The 26,001-nt window shown below is 41.9% G+C and overlaps 2 protein-coding genes and 2 non-coding genes across 4 annotated transcripts in view; 3 read left to right on the top strand and 1 right to left on the bottom strand.

Annotated features, from left to right (window-relative positions):
- The first annotated feature begins 5,441 nt into the window (after positions 1–5,441).
- On the top strand, positions 5,442–7,914 carry LOC139408454 (large ribosomal subunit protein eL37-like). Its single transcript, XM_071152373.1, has 4 exons — positions 5,442–5,488; positions 6,159–6,294; positions 6,736–6,820; positions 7,802–7,914. Exons 1-4 carry the CDS (start codon positions 5,486–5,488, stop codon positions 7,869–7,871), a joined length of 294 nt encoding a protein of 97 aa, XP_071008474.1. The 5' UTR covers positions 5,442–5,485; the 3' UTR covers positions 7,872–7,914.
- Positions 6,009–6,087, top strand: LOC139410339 (small nucleolar RNA SNORD72). Its single transcript, XR_011634501.1, has one exon. It is a non-coding gene; the product is annotated as a small nucleolar RNA SNORD72 (small nucleolar RNA).
- On the top strand, positions 6,502–6,580 carry LOC139410338 (small nucleolar RNA SNORD72). Its single transcript, XR_011634500.1, has one exon. It is a non-coding gene; the product is annotated as a small nucleolar RNA SNORD72 (small nucleolar RNA).
- Positions 7,915–16,809: 8,895 nt separating the features above from the next.
- Positions 16,810–26,001, bottom strand: part of LOC139409642 (myosin heavy chain, fast skeletal muscle-like) — a 39,825-nt gene continuing 30,633 nt past the window's right edge. The window contains exons 39-40 of the mRNA XM_071155062.1: positions 17,284–17,427; positions 16,810–17,163 (exon numbers count right to left, since the gene is read on the bottom strand). Of these exons, the coding sequence (XP_071011163.1) occupies positions 16,810–17,163; positions 17,284–17,427 (498 nt within the window). The remainder of the gene's footprint in view (positions 17,164–17,283; positions 17,428–26,001) is intronic.

The raw sequence follows: 26,001 nt of genomic DNA, 5'->3' as shown, positions 1-26,001 counted from the left end.
CAGCATGAGCCCGGACTTGAATCTGAGCAAACAGCTCTGGAGAGACCTGAATCGTGCTGACTTTATGTCATTGTGCGATGACATCATTACATAGAATACACAATAACGTTACTCAAATTGAAAAATATGATCTCTGAAAAATATGATTTAACATGTTAGTTTAGATTTTGTTGTTCATTAGCATATAGTTTTATTTGTAAAAGTAATACACATTTTTATTTAGAAAGAACTCATTGAAAAAGTACACATTATTTATTTTCTTTTTAACTAGTGAACCTACACATTCTGAACAAATAGTTTTAAGCAGTGTATTGGTGTAACGGCTGTTGGAAGGAGAGGACCAAGGTGCAGCGTGGTACGTGTTCCTACTTTTATTTGAACACTGAAATAACAAAAACATAGAACGAACAAACCGAAACAGTTCTGCCTGGTGCAGACAAAAACAGCTACCTACAAAACACAGGTGGGAAAAGGCTACCTAAGTATGATTCTCAATCAGAGACAACGATAGACAGCTGCCTCTGAGAACCACACAGAAATAGATAACATAGAATGCCCACCCCAACTCACACCCTGACCAAACCAAAAGAGAGACAAAGGGATCTAAGGTCAGGGCGTGACAGTAACCCCCCCAAAGGTGCGGACGCCGGCCGCAAAACCTAAACCTATAGGGGAGGGTCTGGATGGGCATCTATCTGCGGTGGCGGCTCTGGTGCGGGACGTGGACCCTGCTCCACCTTAGGCTTGGCCCACTTGGAGGGCGCCTCTGGCAGCGGGCCCCGGGACAGGACTCACCAGGCTGGGGAGATATACAGGCGGCCTCCTTCTTGGCCGAGTCACCGGACACACTGGGCCGTGGAGGCGCACTCGAGCGCAGAGCTTGCCTCACCTGTTCTGGATGGATGCCAGCTTCCACCCAGCAAATGCGGAACGCTGGCACCGAGCACACCAGCCTGTGAATGCTCGGCCAAGACACAGTGCGCATCACCCCATAGCACGGGGCACGACCAGTCACATGCTCGCCCCAGTAAGCACGGGTGAGTGGGCTCAGGTCTCCAACCTGACGCCGCCACACTTCCTGTGTGCCCCCCCACACGTTTTTTTGGGGGGGGGGGCTGCCTCTCGGGCTTCCTTGCCAGCCGTGTTCCCTCATACCACTGGTTCCCTTTTCCTGCTGCCTTCACTCTCCTGGCTGCCTCCACCTGTTCCCATGGGAGGCGATCCCTTCCACCCAGGATCTCCTCCCACCCAGGATCTCCTCCCATGTGTAGGATCCCTTGCCGTCCAGAATGTCCTCCCATGTCCAGTCCTCTCTTCCACGCTGCTTGGTCCTTTGGTGGTGGGTAGTTCTGTAACGGCTGTTGGAAAGAGAGGACCAAGGTGCAGCGTGGTACATGTTCATACTTTTATTTAAACTGAAATAATGCAAACCGGTTCTGTCTGGTGCAGACACAAAAACAGAAAACAACTACCCACAAAACACAGGTGGGAAAAGGTTACTTAAGTATGGTTCTCAATCAGAGACAACGATAGACAGCTGCCTCTGATTCACAACCACACCCGGCCAAACACACAGAAATAGAAAACATAGAATACAACATAGAATGCCTACCCCAACTCACGCCCTGACCAAACCAAAATAGAGACATAAAAGGATCTCTAAGGTCAGGGAGTGACAAATGGTAGTTAGTTAACATGCTACCTAACTGATCAACAATTATAGGTACAAGGTATATATGCTATCTTATTGAACAAGCAACTTAACTCAAATAATGATGTGTGCTAGGCATCTCTCTCCAGGTTGCTGTGCTGCTTGGCTGGCTAGCTGCTTAATGGTTTCCTCCAGATATTGCCACTGTTCTCGCACACACTGCAGTGCACACTGCCACCATCAGCTGTGTGTCTCCACCAGTTCCAGAAAGTCCACTCCTTGTGTACGTACTGTAAATATGATGAATCATAGATTGGCAAGGAAATCCTCTTCATCTTCACTGTCCAACTGCATTGTCACGGAGCTGGAACCAGCAGTAGAGGATGCAGAGGCCTTAAAGCTGTACGCTGCTGCTGAACTTCAACTGGTAGTTTATGCTGGTAACAGGTATCACCAGCCAGCTTCAGTCCATACCGCACGAGGAGTATGGAGTTGAGAGTGTGCAGTGACATTCTATTTCTTAACTTTGACTTGACCACACTCATTTGGCTGAACAGCCGTTCAACCTCCGCATTTGAGTGTGGCAAGGAGAGGGCAGCGAGTGTAGCTTTGCACAGTTCTTCAAATGGATTTGACCCAGAAGAGTCCGTGTAGTTATTGACTTCACTCCAAAACGCGACTGTATTTTCAGTTGAGTCCCGCCAAAACAGATGGATGTTTTTCCATTGGGAAACAATTTTATAAATTGTTTGGGGCCGGTACCCCAGTAGCTCAGCTACTTTAATAATTTCAGTGGTGTCTTTATTGTGCTTTAGCGTTTCCTTAACACTGAGCAAGGCCATGTGTCACAAGGCTTCAAGGTTGTCTGGGAGCCTTGCTTGCGGCTCCTTGCTTAAAGCAACAATGTAGTTGATGCACTGTCTCCGAATTACCTTTTTGTCCTCTGGCGCAAGACTGAGTTGGTACACCGTGCTCTCTAAAAGGTACCCACGGTATGCTGATGGACTGAGATGTCCATCAATGGCATCCTTCAGGACATCAATTTTTGCCATAGAGTTGACTACTCTGCTGCAAATTGATGTTAAAAGGTGTACCAGATTGTCCAAAAGCTTGACAGGATCTGTTTGCTCTCCCTCAAATGACTTCACTGCAACTTGTACGTCAGACAGGATTGATTTCAAGAATGTCAGGTAGACACATAGTTGGTCTTGTCCATGTACATGGTGAGGAGCACATCCACCATGTAGCAATGCTCCCTGGCCTTGGTCACCTCAAAGTGGAGTTTCAGTTCTTCCCACCGGCTCAATATATGAGTTACCGCAGGCTCAATCGATAGCCAACGTGTGGCACACACTTTGGTGATATACAGGGGTTTCTGGCTACAATTAATGGTGGCATACACTGCTTTGTACGCCTCGCGCCATTTTGGGGAAATGGAAAACCAGTTGTAGGTTTCCCTGATTAAGTAATCAACACTCCTAGGGATGGTTTCTTTGGATGCTGCACTGACAGCCAATTGTAAAGAATGGCACACACAGCGGATGAGAACCAAATTGGGCAATGCACATTCTTCCTTTAAAATCTTGTGCACCCCGTTGTGCACCTCAGTCATCACAGACGCATTATCAGTGCCAATACCCTGAAGATTCTCTTTTTTAAGGTTACACTTCTCAAGAAACTCAACTGCCGCCTTTGCTATTGATCTGGCATCGCCCCCCTCCAATTCATTCAGACCAAGAAAGGTGGACACAACGGTTATTTTTTTAGCACTGAAATACCGAATACCCAGGTATTTCGAGACACTGACATCAGTGGACTCATCCAAAAGGAGACTGAACTTCTCATTCCCCACATCTGATGTTACTCTTTTGAGAAAATAAGGAGCCAATACTCCCCTAATCATTTCTGTGCACTTGGTGCAGTGCATTTGGAAGTTTGTTGCTGTCACGGAATCTGAAAAGGCAACTTTGCAAGCCATACCTAAATGTTCGCATGCTAGCAGCGAACAATGCTCCGCAATGGCCATTGGCATAGTAGCTTCTGCTCTTTTGCAGTTATCCACTTTCTTAACCAACTGTGGTAATGTAGACTGCGTTGTGGGGTTGTACAGTTTTGATTGCTTTATATGCTTTGCTGTAAAAACTATGTTTTTTTGATGTCATACATTTTTGCAAGCATATCTGATTTGCAGTACTCACAGTATGCCCAACAATCATCCCCAATTACTGGCTTCAGCCACCCTTTAAATTCAGCTACAGACTCCTACTCTTTTCTGTACTTCTGGCTGTACAGTTTTGACTGAGACATGTTGATTGATATTGTAAGTTCTGTTCAAGATCAAACATTTGTGACCAAATATATTCATTGGGTTTGTCTCCTCGAACGCACACTACTGCTGCTACAGTCAGCCAACAATGATTTACAATTTGCTGAAATTGCTGCTGGCCTGTTGCTGCCTGTGCACGAGCTGAGCGCCTGCTGCTGACATCACTCACAATGCACTTTTGCAGCCAGGCACGTGTGTTGTGACTGAGTGTGTGACAGAAAAATCGTTTTTGTGTCATTTAGAGGGAAAATGCATTTTAGCATTTGAGTAACTTTTCAAAAGTTGCTAAAAGTTCCAAATACAATTTTTAAAAGTAGCTAAATGTGTTGCTAGGTGCTGTTTGAAAAAACGTTGCCAGGGTACTCTGAAAAGTTGCTAAATCTAGCAACAAAATTGCTAAATTGGCAACACTGGTCTCATCCCCGACTCTCGATATGTTCATTACTATGGGACAGCTGGAGATCAAATTTGAATATTTAAACATTGTTTTTAATGTCAGAGAGACAGACAGCAATGTTTATACAATTCTCGGGAGCATAATGTCACAATATACACGTTAGAAATATACATAATTCTGTTTGTGCCATTGAAAAACTAAATGCACAACATAAACTCAACTGAAAGTCAGTCCACATCACATGCTCATTCAGTGAGTCCATGTCCATTTATCCAGAATGGATCCCTGTCATTTTCCTCTCCTTCCGCTTTACAAATCTGTGAATAGCAATGTGGCGGATACCCAGCAGGAATGCACTTAAACTTTACAGTTAAATTGGTTTCAGATGAGGGAAAGCATACAGGAGATGAAGCTGCTTTAGATCATTGTCCCTCCTAGCCACCAGCAGCTGAATGGCAACATCTGGTGGCAAAAATATATATTACACTCAAAAGCATTTGACATTACAAACACATCAGTTATTCATATTTATTTTAATTTGTTTAATTTTAACTTTTATATAACCTATGATGATCACAATATGACATTGATTGACAGATTGAAATGTATTATTTGCGTTGTATGCTACTGCACTTTTGTAGTCTTTCAAAGCAGGACTTCTGTATTGACGAACATTGTGGACTCCTTATCTTGATAGGCTAAGGAAGAAATCTGTGAATTCATATCCATTTCAGAAGCAAACTATAGAAGTGGCCCATATAGAATACTTTAAAAATTATATCCTTCCCTCTTCCTCTTCCCTTCCTTGGAGTAATCACTGATTCAACATGATTGGATGTGTGTAACAGTGAAGAGGGATGTATGCATTTTAAAGTATTTAAACATGGCCCGTACCTGACATGAACAACAAAACAAATTGATCGGATTTGCCATGAGTAGTGTATTAAAATCAATGTTTACATCCTTAGTACTCTGTCGGCTATTTGTTGAAATAAACGCTTATCCTAATTAAGGGGGCTTATTTTACTGTTACAACGGAACAACCTCGATTGGGATTTAATGCAACACCAAACGCTTTTCCGGTCTCTTTTCACCCACCCATAAGAAGAAAATGGTGAGTGGAAAAATAGTCAGAGATGTATCGTACAACATCTATTTCTGTATATGTTTATTTTACCATACATTGTTGCGATTTGCGACTTGTAATCACAAATAATGGTTTCTCATCGATATTGTTTTTGATGCAACGTTAGATGGTGTATAAAAACCTTGAATGTTTGCTTGCCTAAAAGCTTGCTGGCTATCTTGCCTATTCAGCTAGTTAGCTTGCTACCGGAAAAGTAATGTGCTCTTTCAACTAAAGCACACTTTATTTCGGGTGTGAAGAATTTACTATGCGTTATTCACGAGACTTAAATAAATGTGAACATGTATATCTAGCTAGCTCAATGCCTATCTACCGGTAGTTAACATGGCTAACGTCAACTTTCTAGCAAAGGAAGCATTGCTAACGTTAGCTGCCTTACCTCAAGCAAACATTGAATTAAGTTGCCAGGAATTTGACTAGAAACGTTCGTAGTCCATCTTGATTATCTTTGTCATTTGCCGACTGTATGCTCTGCAAATAATTATCAGTCTTGTCAATTATGTTTTCAATACAAATGTCTTTACACATGAATTTCAGTGATTATTTCTTGTTGGCTGAGACATGATCCCGACTTCTCCGTTCATGCTCACTGGATGACAAAGATCTTTGGCTAAATTATGGACCTTATGTGTTTCAGACGAAGGGTACATCGTCCTTCGGAAAGCGGCGTAATAAGACGCACGCTCTGTGCCGTCGCTGTGGCTCCAAGGCTTACCACCTGCAGAAGTCGTCCTGCGGGAAGTGTGGGTATCCCGAGAAACGCAAGAGACGGTGTAAGTGCCATTCCTTGAACAATCAATTGATTCATTGTAAAAAAAAACTGCTATATTGTAAACAAGATGTCAGACCTGTGGGCATTGTCTTAACTTGTTGAATAATGAGGGTTGTTACTGCATTGTCTTTTACTTTTTACCTTGTTGACTTGTTAGAATATTTTACACGTGTATGCAGCATCACACAATTAATGTTTACTGCCCAGTGTCTTGTCAATGATGTTTTCAATACAAATGTCTGAACATATGAATTTCAGTGATTCTTACTTTGTGACTGAGACGAGACCCCAACCTCTTCAAGTATGCACATTGGTTGACAGCTCTTTCCATAATGTGTGCCCCCACATCTGTTGACAGGAGTGAGGATATTTGGGAATGTTTGCCTTAAACCATTGATCCTGCTTTGTGACAATTTGTGTACTTTGTTGTGTCTTTCTGTAGACAACTGGAGCGCTAAGGCCAAGAGGAGGAACACCACTGGGTCTGGCCGCCTGAGACACCTGCGAGTCGTCTACCGCAGATTCAGGTGAGCACTCGTATAAAGCCAGCGGTACACAGTACTGCTGAGATTATTTTCCTTTTTCTTCATTTCCTGGAAAACCAAGGTCATTCAGTAGGGCGCACGGTAAAATGTTTTGATCTGAAAATTTCATTCTTACTGGACAAGTTCAAGTTAGCCGCTATTCCCCCTTCAAAGCGTTTTCTCCTGTTTCCTGTCTACTCTCACTGCAACCCTGGTTTGTGTGGACTCCAGCCAATCGTTAACATTAGTGCAGGGGTGTCAAACTCATTCCACGGTGGGCAGTGTCTGCAGGTTTTTTTTTTTTAGGAGTTTCTTTACTAATTGGTGACCTTGAATGATTAATTAGTTCGGGTGGGGAGAGAACCAGCAGACACTCGACCCTCTGTGGAGAAATGAAAACCTGCAGGACTGGCTCTCAAGAGCCTTAGTTGATCACATGCTAAAGACATGCAGGTCATTCTACAATGGGAGTTAAATTGTGGTTGTTGATGCTCTGTTATATGTGAATCGATCTGAGTCTGGTTGTGGCCAATAAGCCACTGCTATATCCCCCTGTTTGCGCTGTTACAACTGTTGCTTTGAAATAATGCTAGCGGAAATGAGCTTGCCAATTATGTCAATAAATAAATGTCTGAACTGATGACGCCGGATTATTAAAAATAAATTAAAGATCTTTACTAAAGCAAGCTCCACTGCCCCATCAGTTGTGACATAGGGGTCCCTGAGAAGAGTTCTGAAAACCACTGACCTAGGAGCCATGTAGAACTACATATTCTGGCACATCTGTTTATGGCCATCTGTTACGTAGTTGGATCAGCACTAGCATATGCATCCAAGAGACTTCCACAAATAACACCACAAACTGTGAAGACCACCTTAGTGACTGTCAGAAATGTTGCTTATTACCTTAGGTGATCCGTAAGGTTACAATTAGTCTTCTACATAATGTACAGATGTCATGTTTTCTTTCCCCGTTCTTTTCAGGAATGGGTTCCGGGAAGGGACCACCCCAAAGCCTAAGCGTGCTGCAGTGGCTGCCTCCAGCTCGTCCTAGACACACTTTGGATTTACTTGTTTAAATAAATGTGCTGTTGATAGTTTTGAGTCGTCTGGGTTTTTTCTCAGTATAACATGAATCATCCATTTAATTATTTCCACAACAGATAAGCGTGAACTGTGCAGTGCACTGGGGTTCACCAATCCCAATTGAGAAAAAAAAACATTTTCTTATCCTACCTTCTTTTATTTAACAGGTTTTTCTGTCTACTTGCACCTTTGCTCCAATTTAGTGCAAGCAGTCATTACCATGCCACTGCTTTTATCATTGGTTGACAGCCTCTAACAGCTGTGGAAATGGTATGGATACGAATGTTTTTTTTATAGTTCTGTGGTGAGATTATAAAATATGCCCTTTAGCAGACTTTTATCCAAATTGACTTAGTCATGCATACATATAAGTATGGGTGGTCCTGGGAATCAAACCCACAATCCTGGCATTTCAAGTGCAAAAGCTTTAGGTTCCAAGTCAAATCCAATTTTATTGGTTGTGTGTTCAGATATGTGATTATCAAATCAAGCTGTATTTATACAGCACGTTTCAGACATGGACTGCAACAGGATATGCTTTACTGGGAAAAACAAAAGCTCCCCAGTGGTGCAGTGGTCTAAGGCACTGCATCTCGGTGTAAGAGGTGTCACTACAGTCCCTGGTTCAAATCCAGGCTGTATCACAGCCGGCTGTGGTTGGGAGGCCCATAGGGTGGTGCACAATTGGCCCGGGGTAGGCTGTCATTGTAAATAACAATTTGTTCTTAGCTGACTTATCTAATTAAAAATGACACACTGAATGACTAAACTGCTGAAATTATGTTAGATCTCATGTCCACAGTTTTGGCCCCCCTCGGGTACTCTGACAGGCTATTCCAGAGCCTGGGGGCATAACTAAAGGCTGCCTGTTGGTCCTAGGCTTTGGGATAGTTAAAAGGCCTGTGCCTGAGGGAACTACTGGGTACATATGCTTTTAAATTGTCTTGACATGTTTTGGGGTGCAAAATTGTGGATTGGTTTTAAGAATATTAATGTATTCTAGAACTCACAGGCAGCCAGTGCAGAGACCTTGAAACCGGTGTAATGTGTGCTCTCCGTATGGCCTTGATCAGTACCCGTGCTCCGCATTCTCTGTTTTGCACTTGACCAATAGCTTTCGTGGGTAGACCAAACAGGAGAGCATTGTAGTCAAGCCTGCTTGTAATAGTCTCTTCCATGCTTTTATCTGCCTGAGAAATTGCCGCAAAAGCTATTTTGGTCACGTTCCTAATGTGTGATTTGAAATTAAGTTCAGAATCTAAAATAACACCTAGATTTTTTACCTGGTATCTTCATTGCCCGTGAATGAAAATGTGAAGCTAGATTCTCAGCGGTTTGGCTCCCACAATAAGTACCTTGGTCTTGTCTTGATTTATCTGGAGGAAGTTGTGAGCCATCCAAGTATTTAAATCACAAGAACGGTCATAATTTATTTGTGACGCTAAAATCCTAACACTGCCAAAGGGTTAACATATAAACTGAACCGTACCAGACCCAAAATCGAACCTTGTGGAACGCCACGTGTTATGTTCAACAAAGGTGACAACTCGACCGGTTAAATAGGTCCTAAACCCAAAGTCGCCAAACAGAATGTCCATACAGCTGAGAGCATTAGTAAAAATACAGGCTGTCCCCCCACCCCTTTTCTGATAGAGTATGAAAAGCTGTAGTAGGGGGGGCTTCAGTAAGAGCGGCACTAGGGTCTGATGACAGCCATGTTTCAGTGAGAAACATGCAGTCAACTTTGCACTCAGTAATAAGGTCATTCACGGGAAAGGTTTTACTAGTGATTGCGCTAACATTGGAATAACAACCAATGGAATAACAACCACATTAAGGTTACAACCATGTTTTCTGACAGTCTCCAGTCTATCAGAATGGTTTGCTATAGACACAACGGTGGTAGACCTGATCACCGACAACGATGAGACAGGCTATAGGGAGGAGGTCAGAGACCTGGCAGTGAGGTGCCAAGACAACAACCCCCTCCCTCAACGTGAGCAAGACAAAGGAGATGATCGTGGATTACAGGAAAAGGAGGGCCCAACACGCCCCCATTCACATCGGCGGGGCTGTAGCGGAGCGGGTCCAGAGTTTCAAGTTCATTGGTGTCCACATCACCAACAAACTAATAAACTATGGTCCAAACACGCCAAGAAAGTTGTGAAGAGGGCACGACAATGTCTTTTCCCCCTCGGGAGACTGAAAAGATTTGTCATGGGTCCCCAGATCCTATAAAAGTTATACAGCTGCACCATCGAGAGCATCCTGACCGGTTGCATCACCGCCTGGAATGGCAACTGCTGACAGAGGGTAGTGCGGATGGCTCTGCACATCACTGGGGCCAAGCTTCCTGCCATCCAGGACCTAATATACTAGGAATGTAAGAGGAAGGACCAAAACAATAGACTGTTCTCTCTGCTACTGCATAATAAGCATATGCTTGTACCTGATAGAATACAAATTATAATATAACTTCCAATACCGAGCTAGTAACGTTAAGTAGCCTAGGTTAATTTAGCTGACCTTCAATTTAGGGAATTCAGCAGAGTTCTGAGACATTTTTACAACTCATTGAAACTCTGAAAGTAAATACATGGGCAAATGTTAACAAACATGATAATAATAGGCCTGCATTACGGTAGGCACCTAATTGTTAAATTACACTTTCCATCCTTACCTTGGAAGGTCACGGTCTCTGCACTGATCGTCTGTGAGTGAGACAACGCTAGCTAGCCAATGGGAGCGTAGTAGAACTTCTCTCTGAATAACGGGACGTGGTTTTGGCTTAACTGCGTTGGGAAAAATAAAGACAAGCCCAGCGTACTCACCAGTGACTGCCGATGCGCTTACGCCAAAAGCTTGTCTCTCTGTTACAATGCTTTTCGTTCAATATACCTATTTCTAAATTGGTAGCCTGCATATATATTAATGTTCTCTTTTCAGCAGGATCCATTTGCTTTCCAACCTGTGTTTCCCTGCTATTGTATTTGAATTATTGCGAAAATACTGTTTTGGCTGCATCATGTTCACATATTTGCCTCTGAGTTCCCGGCTGTAGGCATGGCTTGTGATTGGGCTACACACAATCAACAGCTAGGCTATTTAAAATAAATTAAATAAGCTATTGATACTCTTTGGCTAAATTATAGCACGACTCCTGCTGTATTATTCGGAATTTTGTTAGGTAATATGTACATGTAGGTAGAGTTATTAAAGTGACTGTGCATTGATAATAACAGAGAGTAGCAATGTTGCGCAAACCATAGGCTAATCCAGTTTTCACATTACGTTATTTACGGTGTAGGAGAATTACAGAGGAGTCCATTTTAATGAACTCTAATAGCTTTTATTATACTTGTTTACATTGAAAACAGTTACAATTATTTGTCATGCCACGAGAGGTACCGGATCCTGGCAAATGGGTTTCGGAACGAAACAGTCCAAAACTGAGAGGTGCAGGATTCTGTTCCAGTGTGGTGAGATACTGTAACTCGATCCGTTGGAAAAAATAAACAAGCGCTTATTTCGAAGAGCGCTCCGTATACCACGCCCCAGTGGGCAGAGCTAGGCAGTTCGGATTGGGACACATTAATATGAAGAAAATACTCTAATTATACAATGTGGCCGCCGTGGTTCTGTGTAGCCCAGTTATGCTAATATATTGGAGACCAGTGTATTGCAGTTCATTTTCACATTTTACTTAATAAGTCAAATGTATTTGAGTAGTAAACAGGGAAACATCAACGAGTCCCAGTCAGTTCGCAATATAACATATCAGTGGGGTGCATCGTTTACCAGGGTACCTCAATTATTGGGATCATCTGGTTGCCCCAGTGTTTGGAGTACATTGAGTTCATTGACAAACAGACCATGGGACGCCTTTTCACACGGAGATTTATTTGTCTAAAGTTCGCGGTGGGCCTGTGTAAACTATGCGATTATATTGGAGACATGTTTACAGCAGTAAAGGTCACCTATTAATTTACTGGTATAGTATTTACAAGTAGCAGCCATATTAGCCAGGCAAACTAATTGTTCTCACTTTATGATAGAACGTTCACATTTTTCTGCTTGACTGTGGCGCTCTTTACCGGAATTGTTAGGATTTTCTTGTGATTAATACGATTTATTTTGCTCAAATAGAGATACTGTATAATTAAATAGTGTTTTCTTTGAAATTATGTGCATGTATTTATTTGTCCATGATATAGCCTAGTTGATATAGTTTAAGTTAGCTAATGTGCCATAACACTTGGTTAGCCGACTTGCTTGAATACTGACTAATTTCCCAATAAAACTATGTATTCTTGTAGGCTGACTATTAGCCTAGTTTACATTAGGTTTGCTATGTATTGTTAGTCATTCTTGTGTTAGTGTGACACATTCATCCTGTTGGTTTCAGATGTCTAAAAATAACTATAATCCCTATAAAATAGTGGATGTCCCGTTTGCGGACATTTGCAATCACAGGGGTTTGGCCTACGGATGAGGGCAACAGGCAAGCTCCAAGGCAGAAGAGATTAAATGGCCTCTTTCAGAAGGTATGCACATTGCCTTCAGAAAGTATTCGCACACCTGGACTTTTTCCATGTTTTCTTGTGTTACAACCCGAATTGAAAATTGAGATTTGTTGTAACTGGCCTACACACTATACCCCATAATGTCAAAGTGCAATTATGTTTTTCCAAATGTTTACAAATTAATAAAAAGGAAAATATTAAATGTCTTGAGTCAATTAGATTTCAACCCATTTGTTATGGCTAGCCTAAATAAGTTCAGGAGTAAAAATGTGCTTTACAAATCACATAATAATCAGAATGGACTCACTCTGTGTACAATTATAGTGTTTAACATGATTTTTGAATGACTACCTCATCTCTGTACAGGACACATACAATTATATATAAGGTCCCTCAGTCGAGCAGATTCAATCACGAAGACCAGGGAGGTTTTCAATGCCTCGCAAATAACCTATTGGTAGATGGGTAAAAAAAAATGCATATCACTTTGAGAATGGTGAAGGTATTAACTACACTTTGGGTGGTGTGTCAATTCAACCAGTCACTACTGAAATACAGGTGTCCTTCATAACTTAGTTGCCGGAGAGGAAGGAAACCGCTCAGGGATTGGTGACTTTAAAACAGTTACATAGTTTACTGGCTGTGATAGGAGAAAAGTTAGGATTGATCAACAACATTGTAGTTACTCCACAATACTAACCTAACTGACAGAGTGAAAAGAAGGAAGCCTTGACAGAATAAAAACTATTCCAAAACATGCATCCTGTTTGCATCAAGGCACTAAAGTAATGCTGCAAAAAATGTGGCAAATAAATACTTTTTGTCCTGAATACAAAGTGTTATGTTTGGGGCAAATCCAATACAACTAATTACTGAGTACCACTCTCCATATTTTCAAGCATAGTGGTGGCTGCATCATGTTACCGGTATGCTTGTAATTGTTAAGGACTGGGGAGTTTTTGCATGATAAAAAATAAACAGAATGGAGCTAAGCACAGGTAAAATCAGAGGAAACCCTGGTTCAATCTGCTTTCCACCAGACACTGGGAGATTAATTCACCTTTCAGCAGGAAAATAACCTAAAATACAAGGCCAAATCTACACTGAGGTTGCTTATCAAGAAGACAGTGAATGTTCTTGAGTGGCCGAGTTACAATTTTGACTGAAATGTACTTGAAATCTATGGCAAGACCTAAAAATTGTTGTCTAGCAATGATCAACAACCAATTTGGCAGAGCTTGAAGGTTTTTCCAAATAATACTGGGCAAATGTTGCACAATCCAGGTGTGGAAAGCTCGTAGAGACTTACCCAGAAAGACTCACAACTATAAGGTGATTCTTACATGTATTGACTCTGGGGTATGAATACTTATGTCAATTAGATATTTCTATATTTCATTTCCCAAAATGTCCCAAAGTGTTTTCACTTTGTCATTATTGGATAATGTGTGTAGATTGGTGAGAGAAACAAATATATTTAATCTATTTTGAATTCAGGCTGTAACACAACAACAAAAAATAGTTAAGGGTTATGAATACTTTCTGAAGGTGTTGTATTATGACAAGAGACAATGGCAAAACCTGCATAGGCCTATGACATTTGAACTTTGTGCTCATGTAGAAATACCTGTCATTAGATCTTTACTACTAATGAATAGCAACTTCATTATAATATTCGGCCATAAAATCGTCTTTATGTACTAATGTACCACATTACAAAGGACTGGAGGCTTTAAAGTTATTTTTGGAACAGAGAGGGGACGCCTTCTGCAGGTTTTTTGTTGGACCTGGCGACTATCTACCTGTATAATAACTTGTCTGAAATGTACTTGAAAGAGAGTATACACAGCCTCCCGGGTGGCGCAGTGGTTAAGGGCGCTGTACTGGGTTCGCGCCCAGGCTCTGTCGTAACCGGCCGCGACCGGGAGGTCCGTGGGGCGACGCACAATTGGCCTCCCTAGGGAGGGATTGGTCGGTAGGGATCTCCTTGTCTCATCGCGCACCAGCGACTCCTGTGGCGGACCGGGCGCAGTGCGCGCTAGCCAAAGGTTGCCAGGTGCACGGTGTAGCCTCCGACACATTGGTGCGGCTGGCTTCCGGGTTGGATGCGCGTTGTGTTAAGAAGCAGTACGGCAGTGGGTTGTGTATCGGAGGACGCATGACATTCAACCTTCGTCTCTCCCGAGCCAGTACGGGAGTTGTAGCAATGAGACAAGATAGTAGCTACAACAATTGGATACCACGAAATTGGGGAGAAAAAGGTTTTTTTTTTTTTTTTTAAAGACACCGTTTCAAAGTCCCAAGCTGTGATCTTGTCAACCAATCACATGATCAAGCAAGAAAACAGCAGAACATCTATGAATCAGTACCTAGGACAATAGAATGCATGATATACCAAATATACAAAAGCAGACAGAGATATTTAATCAATAATTGCTTTTAACTGATCCTGCTTTCCAAAATATTTTCTCTGACCCCCCTAACTCTGATGGCACAGCTGGCGCTGCAGTACAGCGCCCTTAACCACTGCGCCACCCGGGAGGCTGTGTTGCTTAACTCTCTTTCAAGTACATGTGAAAATTTCCTCAGAATAAACAGAGAAACCACTAGATGTGGGTATCGAACACCAATAAGAGGCAATATATTAATTATAGAAAACACTTCAATAACAGTTCATGCTTGATTGGTGGAGAGTTTTTAGAACATCCACCTGCATTCTGCCTGGAGAAGACTAAGTTCAAGATGGCCATCCCTAAGTGAAGGTTTTATCTGCTGTATAGCACAGAAGAATATGGAGGAGACGGGGTGATCAGCCTCTGAGAAAGATCTAAGATCTAAGATTTAAGATCGTTTCTCCTTACATCACTCTTGTGTTCAATAATACATGTTCTTATCTGTCTACTGGTTTTTCCCACGTTTTGATTTTTGCATGGACAAGAGACAAGGCATATGATGTTAGAAGAGCTGCGTGTGAGGAACTGTTTGAGAGTGTATTGTTTGTCAGTGGCAGAGCTGCTGAATACTTTCACTTTTCAACAGGAATCCCTACATGTCGCATAAGGACGGCAGTGGTAGATGCCAGTCACCTTGTCCAGTCTTCCCTCATTTCTGTTACGGGGAGGGGGGGGGGGTACCAGCCCAAATAAGGAAGACCCTGACATACCTGGCCCTGTAGTGTGAAAAGATAGAGGGGGTCAGAGAAAATATTTTGGAAAGCAGGATCAGTTATGAGCACATTCCAGTGTTGCTTAATGGCTCCCTTGATGTGACATCATCACTCAGAGGACAATATGTTGTGATTCAGACACATTACTGTATCTACATTTATTTTTACTGTTATCCCTTCTGTTTGAGATCTCATCAATGGTACGTGTGTTACTGAGAGCATCATCAAGCCATACTTTAAGGTATGAGCGACCCTCAAACTGTCTAAACATTTTCATAGCCTAATTTTCAACGTCTGTTTTACTAGTACCAGTGTGCTTCAGTCTCATAAATTGTGTGTATGGCAATCCCTTATTAAGAAATGTGGGATGCGCACTAGAGGCATGTAGGATACTGTTCTTGTCTGTATGCTTTGTATACATTGTGGACAAGGACCCTTAGTCAAGGCGCGCAAAGGTATCAAGGAAGGATATCTAGTAATGACTAATCGCGGCTGTGAGCTTGATAAGTAAGGTAAGCAAGCAAATCATAAAACACATTGAGGGGACCCTTCCAAAGAGAAACACATCAACAATATATATTTTCCACATAAGTATATGTTGGGAGAACGGGTTATTGTGCCGAATGAACTTGTCTCCCAGATAACACACAAATTGAGATGCATAGTAAGGAAAGAAAATGGAGCCCCATAGCTGCTCCCTGTTTTTGTAAATAATAACTGTCTTCAAACAAAGTCGCCAGATCTAACAAAAAACATGCAGAAGGCGTCCCCTCTCTGTTCCAAAAATATAGAACGCTATGAATGCGCACTGGAGACACCGTGCACATTACTGCATAACACGGTGCCTGACCAGTCACAAGGTAAGCACAAGGAGTTGGCTCAGGTCTGAACCCTGACTCTGCCACTCTCTGCACAGAAAAACACGCTGGTTGACTTGACAAGACAAGTTGAACTGGCAACAGACACACAGGGAACACCGGAATAAATACCCAGGGACTAATGGGTGTTACCTGGAGGTGGGTGGAGACAATCACAAAGACAGGTGGAACAGATCAGGGTGTGACAGTACCCCCCCTCTAGGGGTGCCACCTGGGTCCTACCTGGGCACATACCTGGCTGACCGGGGTGCTGACGGTGAAAGTCAGTGATGAGGGCCGGGTCCAGGATGTCTTTAGCGGTAAACCTAGCATCTCTCCTCCGGGCCATAACCCTCCCAGTCAACCAGGTACTGGAAAACCCTGTCTCGTGGTCGAACCCTCAGGAGGCGTCTCATCATGTACGCTGGCTGACCTCGGGGAATATAGCTGGCCTCGAGGCGGTGTGGTGCCCGGGAGCAGGGCAATAGCACAATCGTGAGGACGATGTGGAGGACGGGAGGTAGCACGAGCCTTGCTGAAACCCTCCAGGAGGTCATGGTACTCTGCGGGAATGGCAGAGAGATCCGAGGCCATACTCAACCCTGGAGGCAGACATTCTGGGGAAGGCTGCGCCGCCTTCAGGCAATGTGGATGGCAGAACAGGCTCCAACCCAGGATTGAACCCGTGGTCCAGTCAATATCGGGGTTGTGCTTCTGGAGCCAAGAAAATCCCAAAACAACAGGGATGTGAGGAGAATCAGTGAGGAGAAGCTGTATTGACTCACTGTGGTTTCCAGATACCCACATATTAATGGAAACTGTGCTGTGCCTGACTCTTCCAATAGAGTGGCCGTCCAGTGTCCTAGCGTCCTTGGAAACGGAGAGGAGTTGAGTAGGGATACTTAGTTCCGGTAACAGGGTAGCGTTGATGAAACTCTCATCAGCCCCAGAGTCAATGAGCACCCGGCGAGACTTAGACTGGTCTCCCCACAGCAAGATCACATAAAAAAGAGTTTGGGTAATGGGAATTAGAGGTTTCCCAGTCAGGCTCACCAGTGTACTACGGATTTAGGTCTCTTCACTGGGCAGGTGGCTATGTAATGCCCTACAGCAACACAATACAGACAACTGTTGGAGCTTAGCCTGCGTGAACGTTCCCTAGGCAATAATCTAGCTCTTCCCAGTTGCATAGGTTCCGGTGTATCCGACTCACCCGTCGTCGATGATTCTCGAGGGAGCTCGGATGGCCTTGGATCCTCGAGGAACGAGGAATTCAGCTCAAGGTCAAGTCAACAGATGACGTGAGAAGAAAACTCTGTGAAGGGGGCCAGAGGGGCCCACCACAATGACCCTCCTACTACAGTCCTATCTCACACACATACACTTTCACACCCACGAAGGTTCTAGCATCTGGCAGGGTCATGACTACACCAGTGAGGGGAACCAATTAAGTTCCTGCCTAGCAACAGAGATATATTGGCTGTCTAGATGTGTAAGGAGTTGACCCCACCTAGTAGGAGGTTATAAATATATGTGCTTGTCTTGGTTTGAGCTTTTTCTAGTAAGTCTGTTTGAGTTTTTATTCTTTGTTCAGAACCTAACAGTGTGTTCAGTGACAAGAACCATAAGGTCCAATGAGGCTTTATTGAGGATCTCACACCACTTGTTTCAGAAATCCTCCTCTTTGCGACCCAGAGTAGGTACTTTCTGAATTACGGAGGCCTCTTGAGATACATAAAAGACTGTAATTTCTTAACTAATATTGTCTTCTGGATGACTTCAGCACCACTACTGCTGACTTTTCTGCTGCCAGCCCCACCCAGGCTGCTCCCACTACAGTCCAACCTGCTTCCTCCAGTGACCAGTCTGCTGCCAGCCCCACCCAGTCTGCTCCCACTACAGTCCAACCTGCCTCCTCCAGTGACCAGTCTGCTCCCACTACAGTCCAACCTGCTTCACTCACAGTCCAGTCGGCTGCCACCAGTACCTGGTCTGCTTCACTCACAGCCCAGTCTGCTGCCACCAGTACCTGGTCTGCTTCACTCACAGCCCAGTCTGTTGCCATCCATGCAACAAACTTGATTTGATAAGTGGCAACATCACTAGTTTTCATACAGACTCTGCTGTACTCCAGCCCTTTTAATCTTTCTAAAATTAGGGGCTTGATTCAATCAGATCAAGCGTTAACCCATGGTTGCTCCCACTGAGCACACACTGGTTGAATCAACGTTGTTTCCACGTCAATTAAATTAAATTAGGTTGAACCAACGTGAAATAAATGTTGAATTGACGTCTGTGACCAGTGGATTATCCCTACCGCATTAGAAGTTCAAAACGGCGATAGAAAGTGTTGGCTATTGCATAATTTCATTTTAATTTGGATGGGGGGATTTAAAGCCTATCAATCCAATAGGGAGTAGGGCCTACAGTCTGCAATAAAACATCACGCATTCAAGTGTTTGACCTTGCAGGAACTTCTAACGTGGCTACATGGGATTTGTCAGATAAAGTTGGGTGTTTTTTTTGCATCCAATGGCAGTGTAGGATATAAGGTAACACAAGGCGCCGCTTGTAGATATGACAGCTCTAACACACCTCCAACACCACTAAAACAAGCGCTATCCAGGTGTCAGCCAACGCTTATCTTATTGAATCAAGCCCTACTCCAACACCACTAAAACAAGCGCTATCCAGGTGTCAGCCAACGCTTATCTTATTGAATCAAGCCCTACTCCAACACCACTAAAACAAGCGCTATCCAGGTGTCAGCCAACGCTTATCTTATTGAATCAAGCCCTACTCCAACACCACTAAAACAAGCGCTATCCAGGTGTCAGCCAACGCTTATCTTATTGAATCAAGCCCTACTCCAACACCACTAAAACAAGCGCTATCCAGGTGTCAGCCAACGCTTATCTTATTGAATCAAGCCCTAGAACACTCATTTGGAGTTTTTTCCTCTGTTTGCATGGATGTTGTCATACAGAGCCTTGCAGAAGTATTCATCCTCCTTGGTATTTTTCCTATTTTGTTGCATTACAACCTGTAATTCAAATGGATTTTTATTTGGATTTCATGTAATGGACATACACAAAATTGTCCAAATTGGTGAAGTGAAATTACTTGTTTCAAAAAAACAAAAAACAATTTTTATTTTTTAAAATTTTCTTACTTTATTTATACAGCCTTTTTCTCATTGAGATAACATCTCTTTTCCAAGAGAGACCTGGTCCAATAGCAGCAGAGGGAACAACGTTTCAGACAAAACAACTTACATACACGAACACAACATTAAACAAAACTATAAACACACATACAGTATAACAAACATTTTACATTAAAAACACAAACATCTTGACTAAAAACAGCTGGCCTAAAAACAATTACACTCTTCTATGATATATACATCGATCAAGTGTTTAAACTCCCCCAACGAAACTAGATCATCACATTTTAAAATGTTCAGGAGAGAATTCCAGCACCACGGTGCTAAGTAACTAAAACTATTTCTACCATGACCTGTTCTAATTTTTGGTACTGTTAGAAGCAAATCAGAATGGGACCGTAATTGATATTTATTTACTGACCTGACTAAAAAAGAACAGAGATAAAATGGCATTTTACCCAATATGGCCTTATAAATCAGTGTATACAAGTGTTTAAGTCTACGCACGGTCAATGACGTCCAGCCAACAGAGCTGTAGAGGTCACAATGATGTGTTAGACGTTTCTGATTTGTATGATGTTATATTATGTTCCTAAACCACCACTCTAGTCTCCAATAGTGTTATTTTTCACATTGGTGATTTTAAGATCCATTAACTCAGGTGAACGATTATGGTAGCATAATTATAACATATAGAAGAGTTGTTAAATTGAGGTTGGTTTATTACTGTACTATACTCCGTTAACTTGTTTATGCAATTAGCATCTTAAATGATCTGTTATCTGTTGCGGTTTCTTGTAGACTGCATATTACCTGATATAATTCTAAATATATCACATCCCACTAGGCACAGACATCTATTCCACATTGATTCAACATCATTTAATTGAAACGAGATGGAAACAACGTTGATTCTACTGATTCTACTGATTCTACTCTACCCCTGAACAAGGCAGTTAACCCACTGTTCCTAGGCCGTCATTGAAAATAAGAATTTGTTCTTAACTGACCTGCCTAGTTAAGTAAAGGTTAAAAACATTTTTTTTTAAATGAGAGTAAAAGAGTGCCATGCTCTACCAATTGAGTCATACAGGACCACAATCTAAAGATATTTCAGTTTCAGGTGAGTGCAGCATATAATCAAGATTGAGATGGCAATAATTGAAAGATATTTACTTCAGAGCAGGTGCTCTGCGTTCTATATAGCCATGTTGTTCAGCATTATGTCGAACATGTTTAGTTTTGTTGCTGTCTTAAGCTGCTCTACCTCTTCTTTCTGACTGCCTTAATCAGTGGAATTGAACTGGATGTGGGTGGCATCATTTTTTTTGAGGGAAACCTGTTGGTTTTGCTGCTAATTTTCCTGCAGGATTTAGAAGAAAACAGAAATATGTATGTACGTTGAGTTTGAAATGGAAAGTGAAACCATGACCCACACATATAAAAGCAACTGACCTACTCTCATCAGTAGCACACACTGCAAATTAACATGAGGACAGCAACGTTGATCCTGTTTTGTGCCACAGTCTTTGGAGCTGGACTTGCTCATTCCCCTGGCAAGTAGGCTATTTCACTTGTAAACGGACATTTGTGTATTTCCCATTGTAACTTTATTTAATGTGTTTGATAAAGAAATTATCTTCCTATTATTTTATTACATATGTACAAAAGGCACATTTTGCATGATTCATATAGATAATGTAAAACCTGATAAATGAATAGCAGATTCAGATGTTGAAAAGCTGGTAATAACAATAACCTTCAGTTTTGGTTGTTTTTTTAATGATACAGCGCTGTATCTCTTATCCTCTGTTCAATAGGAGGAGGATCTGAGAAATGTCAATGCAGGGGAAAACTAATGCAGTCTGTGAGGATTAAACACATCCAGAAGTTACAGGGGTACCCAAAGACTGTTTTTTTGTGGAAAGACAGAACTTATGTAAGTATTACAAATGTATAAAATATGTATAATTATATTTAACACATTGTGTGTGGAAAGAAAATACTCAGAAGTGAGACTAAAAATCTTGTTTTTCTTTGTAGTGTCACAATGAGGAATGGTAAGACAAAATGTCTGAACCCAGACGGCAAGCAAGGAAAACAATTGCTGTCGAAAAAAAGGTTAAATATTTTCCCATTAACCTTTTCCTCAAATGAAACTTGCAATAAAAAATAGTTTTCCTAAAGTAAAACGTTCCTAACTTGCATTTCAGAGCAGAGAAGCAACAGAAGAAACCAAAAGGAGGTCAGGGAAGAAGAAACTAAATAATGAACATCCTTGAGTTTCGCTGAGTTGGTACAAAAATAGAAAATAGACTAGTCTGTTTTACTTTATTTACCTGTTTCTATGTTGTGTTTAGCCTCACTTCAGAATAGATTTTAGCACACTTGCGCTGAGGTAATATATTTGTTACAAATGTGATTTGAAGCAAGCTGCCTTCATAAAGGTTCACCCATATCACAACATCTGCTGTGTACTTGCATTAATTATGTAGATAGAAAAAGTCGTAAAATCTATTATTTTAAAACCCAAAAATGATTTTGTAAGTATTTTTTAACTTTCTTGTGTATATGCACAGAGGGCGTTTCTTTGTTATCAGTTGTTGAGATTTGTTTTATATATTTGTTTTCTGAATAAAATAATTGAAGTCAAATTCAGCTATTTCTCTTTTCCGTTTGTTTCATTGCTCATGGTATAGCAGTAAGAAGAGGAGCTCAAAGCATTACAATCACCTGATAATTACTTTGATCAAACAAGTGGCTATTTTTTAAATGTAATTTAATAAATAAAAAAATATTTCACCTTTATTTAACCAGGTAGGCAAGTTGAGAACAAGTTCTCATTTACAATTGCGACCTGGCCAAGATAAAGCAAAGCAGTTCGACACATACAACAACACAGAGTCACACATGGAGTAAAACAAACATACAGTCAATAATACAGTAGAAAAATAAGTCTATATAAACGATGTGAGCAAATGAGGTAAGATAAGGGAGGTAAAGGCAAGAAAGGCCATGGTGGCGAAGCAAATACAATATAGCAAGTAAAACACTGGAATGGTTGATTTGCAGTGGAAGAATGTGTAAAGTAGAATAAAATAATGGGGTGCAAAGGAGCAAAATAAATAAATAAATACAGTAGGGGAACAGGTAGTTGTTTGGGCTAAATTATAGGTGGGCTATGTACAGGTGCAGTAATCTGTGAGCTGCTCTGACAGCTGGTGCTTAAAGATAGTGAGGGAGATAAGTGTTTCCAGTTTCAGAGATTTTTGTAGTTCGATCCAGTCATTGGCAGCAGAGAACTGGAAGGAAAGGCGGCCAAAGGAAGAATTGGTTTTGGGGGTGACCAGAGAGATATACTTGCTGGAGCGCGTTCTACAGGTGGGTGCTGCTATGGTGACCAGCGGGCTGAGATAAGGGGGACTTTACCTAGCAGGGTCTTGTAGATGACCTGGAGCTAGTGGGTTTGGCGACGAGTATGAAGCGAGGGCCAGCCAACGAGAGCTTACAGGTCGCAGTGGTGGGTAGTAAATGGGCCACCTATGGACAAATTCTAAAATCATGAACCTTCAAGGATAGTCTCAGAGTTATTGACCTCACTTTGGGAAATGCCCCAACATCCCGATTGGCGATATGGGGGCTGAACATCACCCCCAAGTCTACTGAGAGGGCTCTTAGAGCAGTGGTTCCTAAATGTGTATGGTAGACAGGTGAGAGGGGTATAGCACAGAAAATGAGTGGCAAGACCAGGGATCAAACCGATGCCATATGATATCCGGGGCGGCAGCACTAGTAGACTAGCCAACTGCACAGGCATGGATCATGTTGGAAAGAAAACAGTAGTAACCTTCTCCAGCCCACTCACACATGCTTGCTCTCTGACATTAGAGTTCTATGAAACTGGAAACGAGTCTTTAACAAAAGCAGAACCAGCAGGGCAGGCTCACTGGTAATCCCCATAGTTGCTCAATAGGCTATTGAGTTGACTGTTGATCACACACATATCACATATAGTCACCTCTGAAATTATTGCCACCCTTGATACATGAGCAAAAAAGACTGACAGGGAGAGTTAACCCCGGTGCTTTGCGGGAATGATGAGTTAACCCCGGTGCTTTGCGGGAATGATGAGTTAACCCCGGTGCTTTGCGGGAATGATGAGTTAACCCCGGTGCTTTGCGGGAATGATGAGTTAACCCTGGTGCTTTGCGGGAAAAAAAAAAAGTCCATTGTTATATGGGTCAGATTGACCCGCACAGTTTAATAAACACATTCAAGACAGTCAAAGAATCAAGTAAAAACAGCCAAAACTATTTTGTCAGACCTTTCAGAAAGAAGAAATACAAAAACATTTGATTTCAAAAACTCTATATTTAAGAACTATTTGTTAAACATATTTCCTTTCTCACAAACAAGCATTTCATGTTTGTAGCTCAGGTCGGTATTGTGATGAAATGGAAGTGGAAAGACTATGTAACTATTGTGACCTTGAAGAAATAGAGAATGAAAATCATTTTATCCTCTATTGCCCTTTCTACCACGATATACACTTGCTCTTATTCCAGAAAGCCCACCAGATATACTCTGACTTGACTAGTTAAATAAAGGTTCAAATATTTTTTTTTAAATGTGGCGAATGATGACATCTTTTTTTGTCCATTGTGTTTTTCCGTTTGCGGAATATTTAGATAAAGCCTGGAATAAAATAAAAAGGGCTACCTATAATTAAATTGTAAAAATATTTACCTTCTATGTGGTAAATGGCACGTGTGTATATATATATGGTGTATAGGCTTGTCTCCCATATGAATCTTCTATGTGGTAAATGGCACGTGTGTGTATATAGATGGTGTATAGGCTTGTCTCCCATATGAATCTTCTATGTGGTAAATGGCACGTGTGTATATAGATGGTGTATAGGCTTGTCTCCCATATGAATCTTCTATGTGGTAAATGGCACGTGTGTGTATATAGATGGTGTATAGGCTTGTCTCCCATATGAATCTTCTCTTTGTTCCAGACTGGGTTCAAATGCCTTCTGTTTATTTATTTTTATTTTTTTCTGTATTTATTTATCTGTATATGTTATATATGCATGTTCAGTATGTGTATATGTATGTGTAAAAACAGTTGAAGTCAGAAGTTTACATACACTTAGGTTAGAGCCATTAAAACTTGTTTTTCAACCACTCCACAAATGTCTTGTTAACAAACTATAGTTCTGGCAAGTCGGTTAGGACATCTACGTTGTGCATGACACAAGTCATTTTTCCAACAATTGTTTACAGACAGATTATTTCACTTATAATTCACTGTATCACAATTCCAGTGGGTCAGAGGTTTACATACACTAAGTTGACTGTGCCTTTAAACAGCTTGGAAAATTCCAGAAAATTATGTCATGGCTTTAGAAGCTTCTGATAGGCTAATTGACATAATTTGAGTCAATTGTAGGTGTACCTGTGGATGTATTTCAAGGCCTACCTTCAAACCCAGTGCCTCTTTGCTTGACATCATGGGAAAATCAAAAGAAATCAGCCACAAATTGTAGACCTCCACAAGTCTGGTTCATCCTTGGGAGCAATTTCCAAACGCCTGAAGGTACCACGTTCATCTGTAGAAACAATAGTATGCAAGTATAAACACCATGGGACCACGCAGCCGTCAGGAGATGCGTTCTGTCTCCAAGAGATGAACGTACTTTGGTGTGAAAAGTGCAAATCAATCCATGAACAACAGCAAAGGACCTTGTGAAGATGCTGGAGGAAACAGGTACAAAAGTATCTATATCCACAGTAAAACGAGTCCTATATCGACATAACCTGAAAGGTCGCTCAACAAGGAAGAAGCCACTGCTCCAAAACCAACATAAAAAAGCCAGACCACGGTTTGCAACTGCACATGGGGACAAAGATCGTACTTTTTGAGAAATGTGCTCTGGTCTGATGAAACAAAAATAGAACTGTTTGGCCATAATGACCATCGTTATGTTTGGAGGAAAAAGGAGGAGGCTTGCAAGCCGAAGAACACCATCCCAACCGCGAAGCATGGGGGTGCAGGAGGGACTGGTGCGCTTCACATAATAGATGGCATCATGAGGGAAGAAAAGTATGTGGATATATTGAAGCAACATCTCAAGACATCAGTCAGGTTAAAGTTAAAGTTAAAGCTTGGTCGCAAATGGATCTTCCAAATGGACAATGACACCAAGCATACATCCAAAGTTGTGGCAAAATGGCTTAAGGACAACAAGGTCAAGGTATTGGAGTGGCCATCACAAAGCCCTGACCTCAATCCCATAGACAATTTGTGGGCTGAACTGAAAAAGTGTGTGCGAGCAAGGAGGCCTACAAACCTGACTCAGTTACACCAGCTCTGTCAGGAGG

Source organism: Oncorhynchus clarkii, chromosome 5 (assembly GCF_045791955.1).
Source record: "Oncorhynchus clarkii lewisi isolate Uvic-CL-2024 chromosome 5, UVic_Ocla_1.0, whole genome shotgun sequence".
NCBI lineage: Eukaryota > Metazoa > Chordata > Actinopteri > Salmoniformes > Salmonidae > Oncorhynchus > Oncorhynchus clarkii.
Note: the sequence above shows the minus strand (reverse complement) of the source record. Positions and strands in the feature narration are given on the sequence as shown.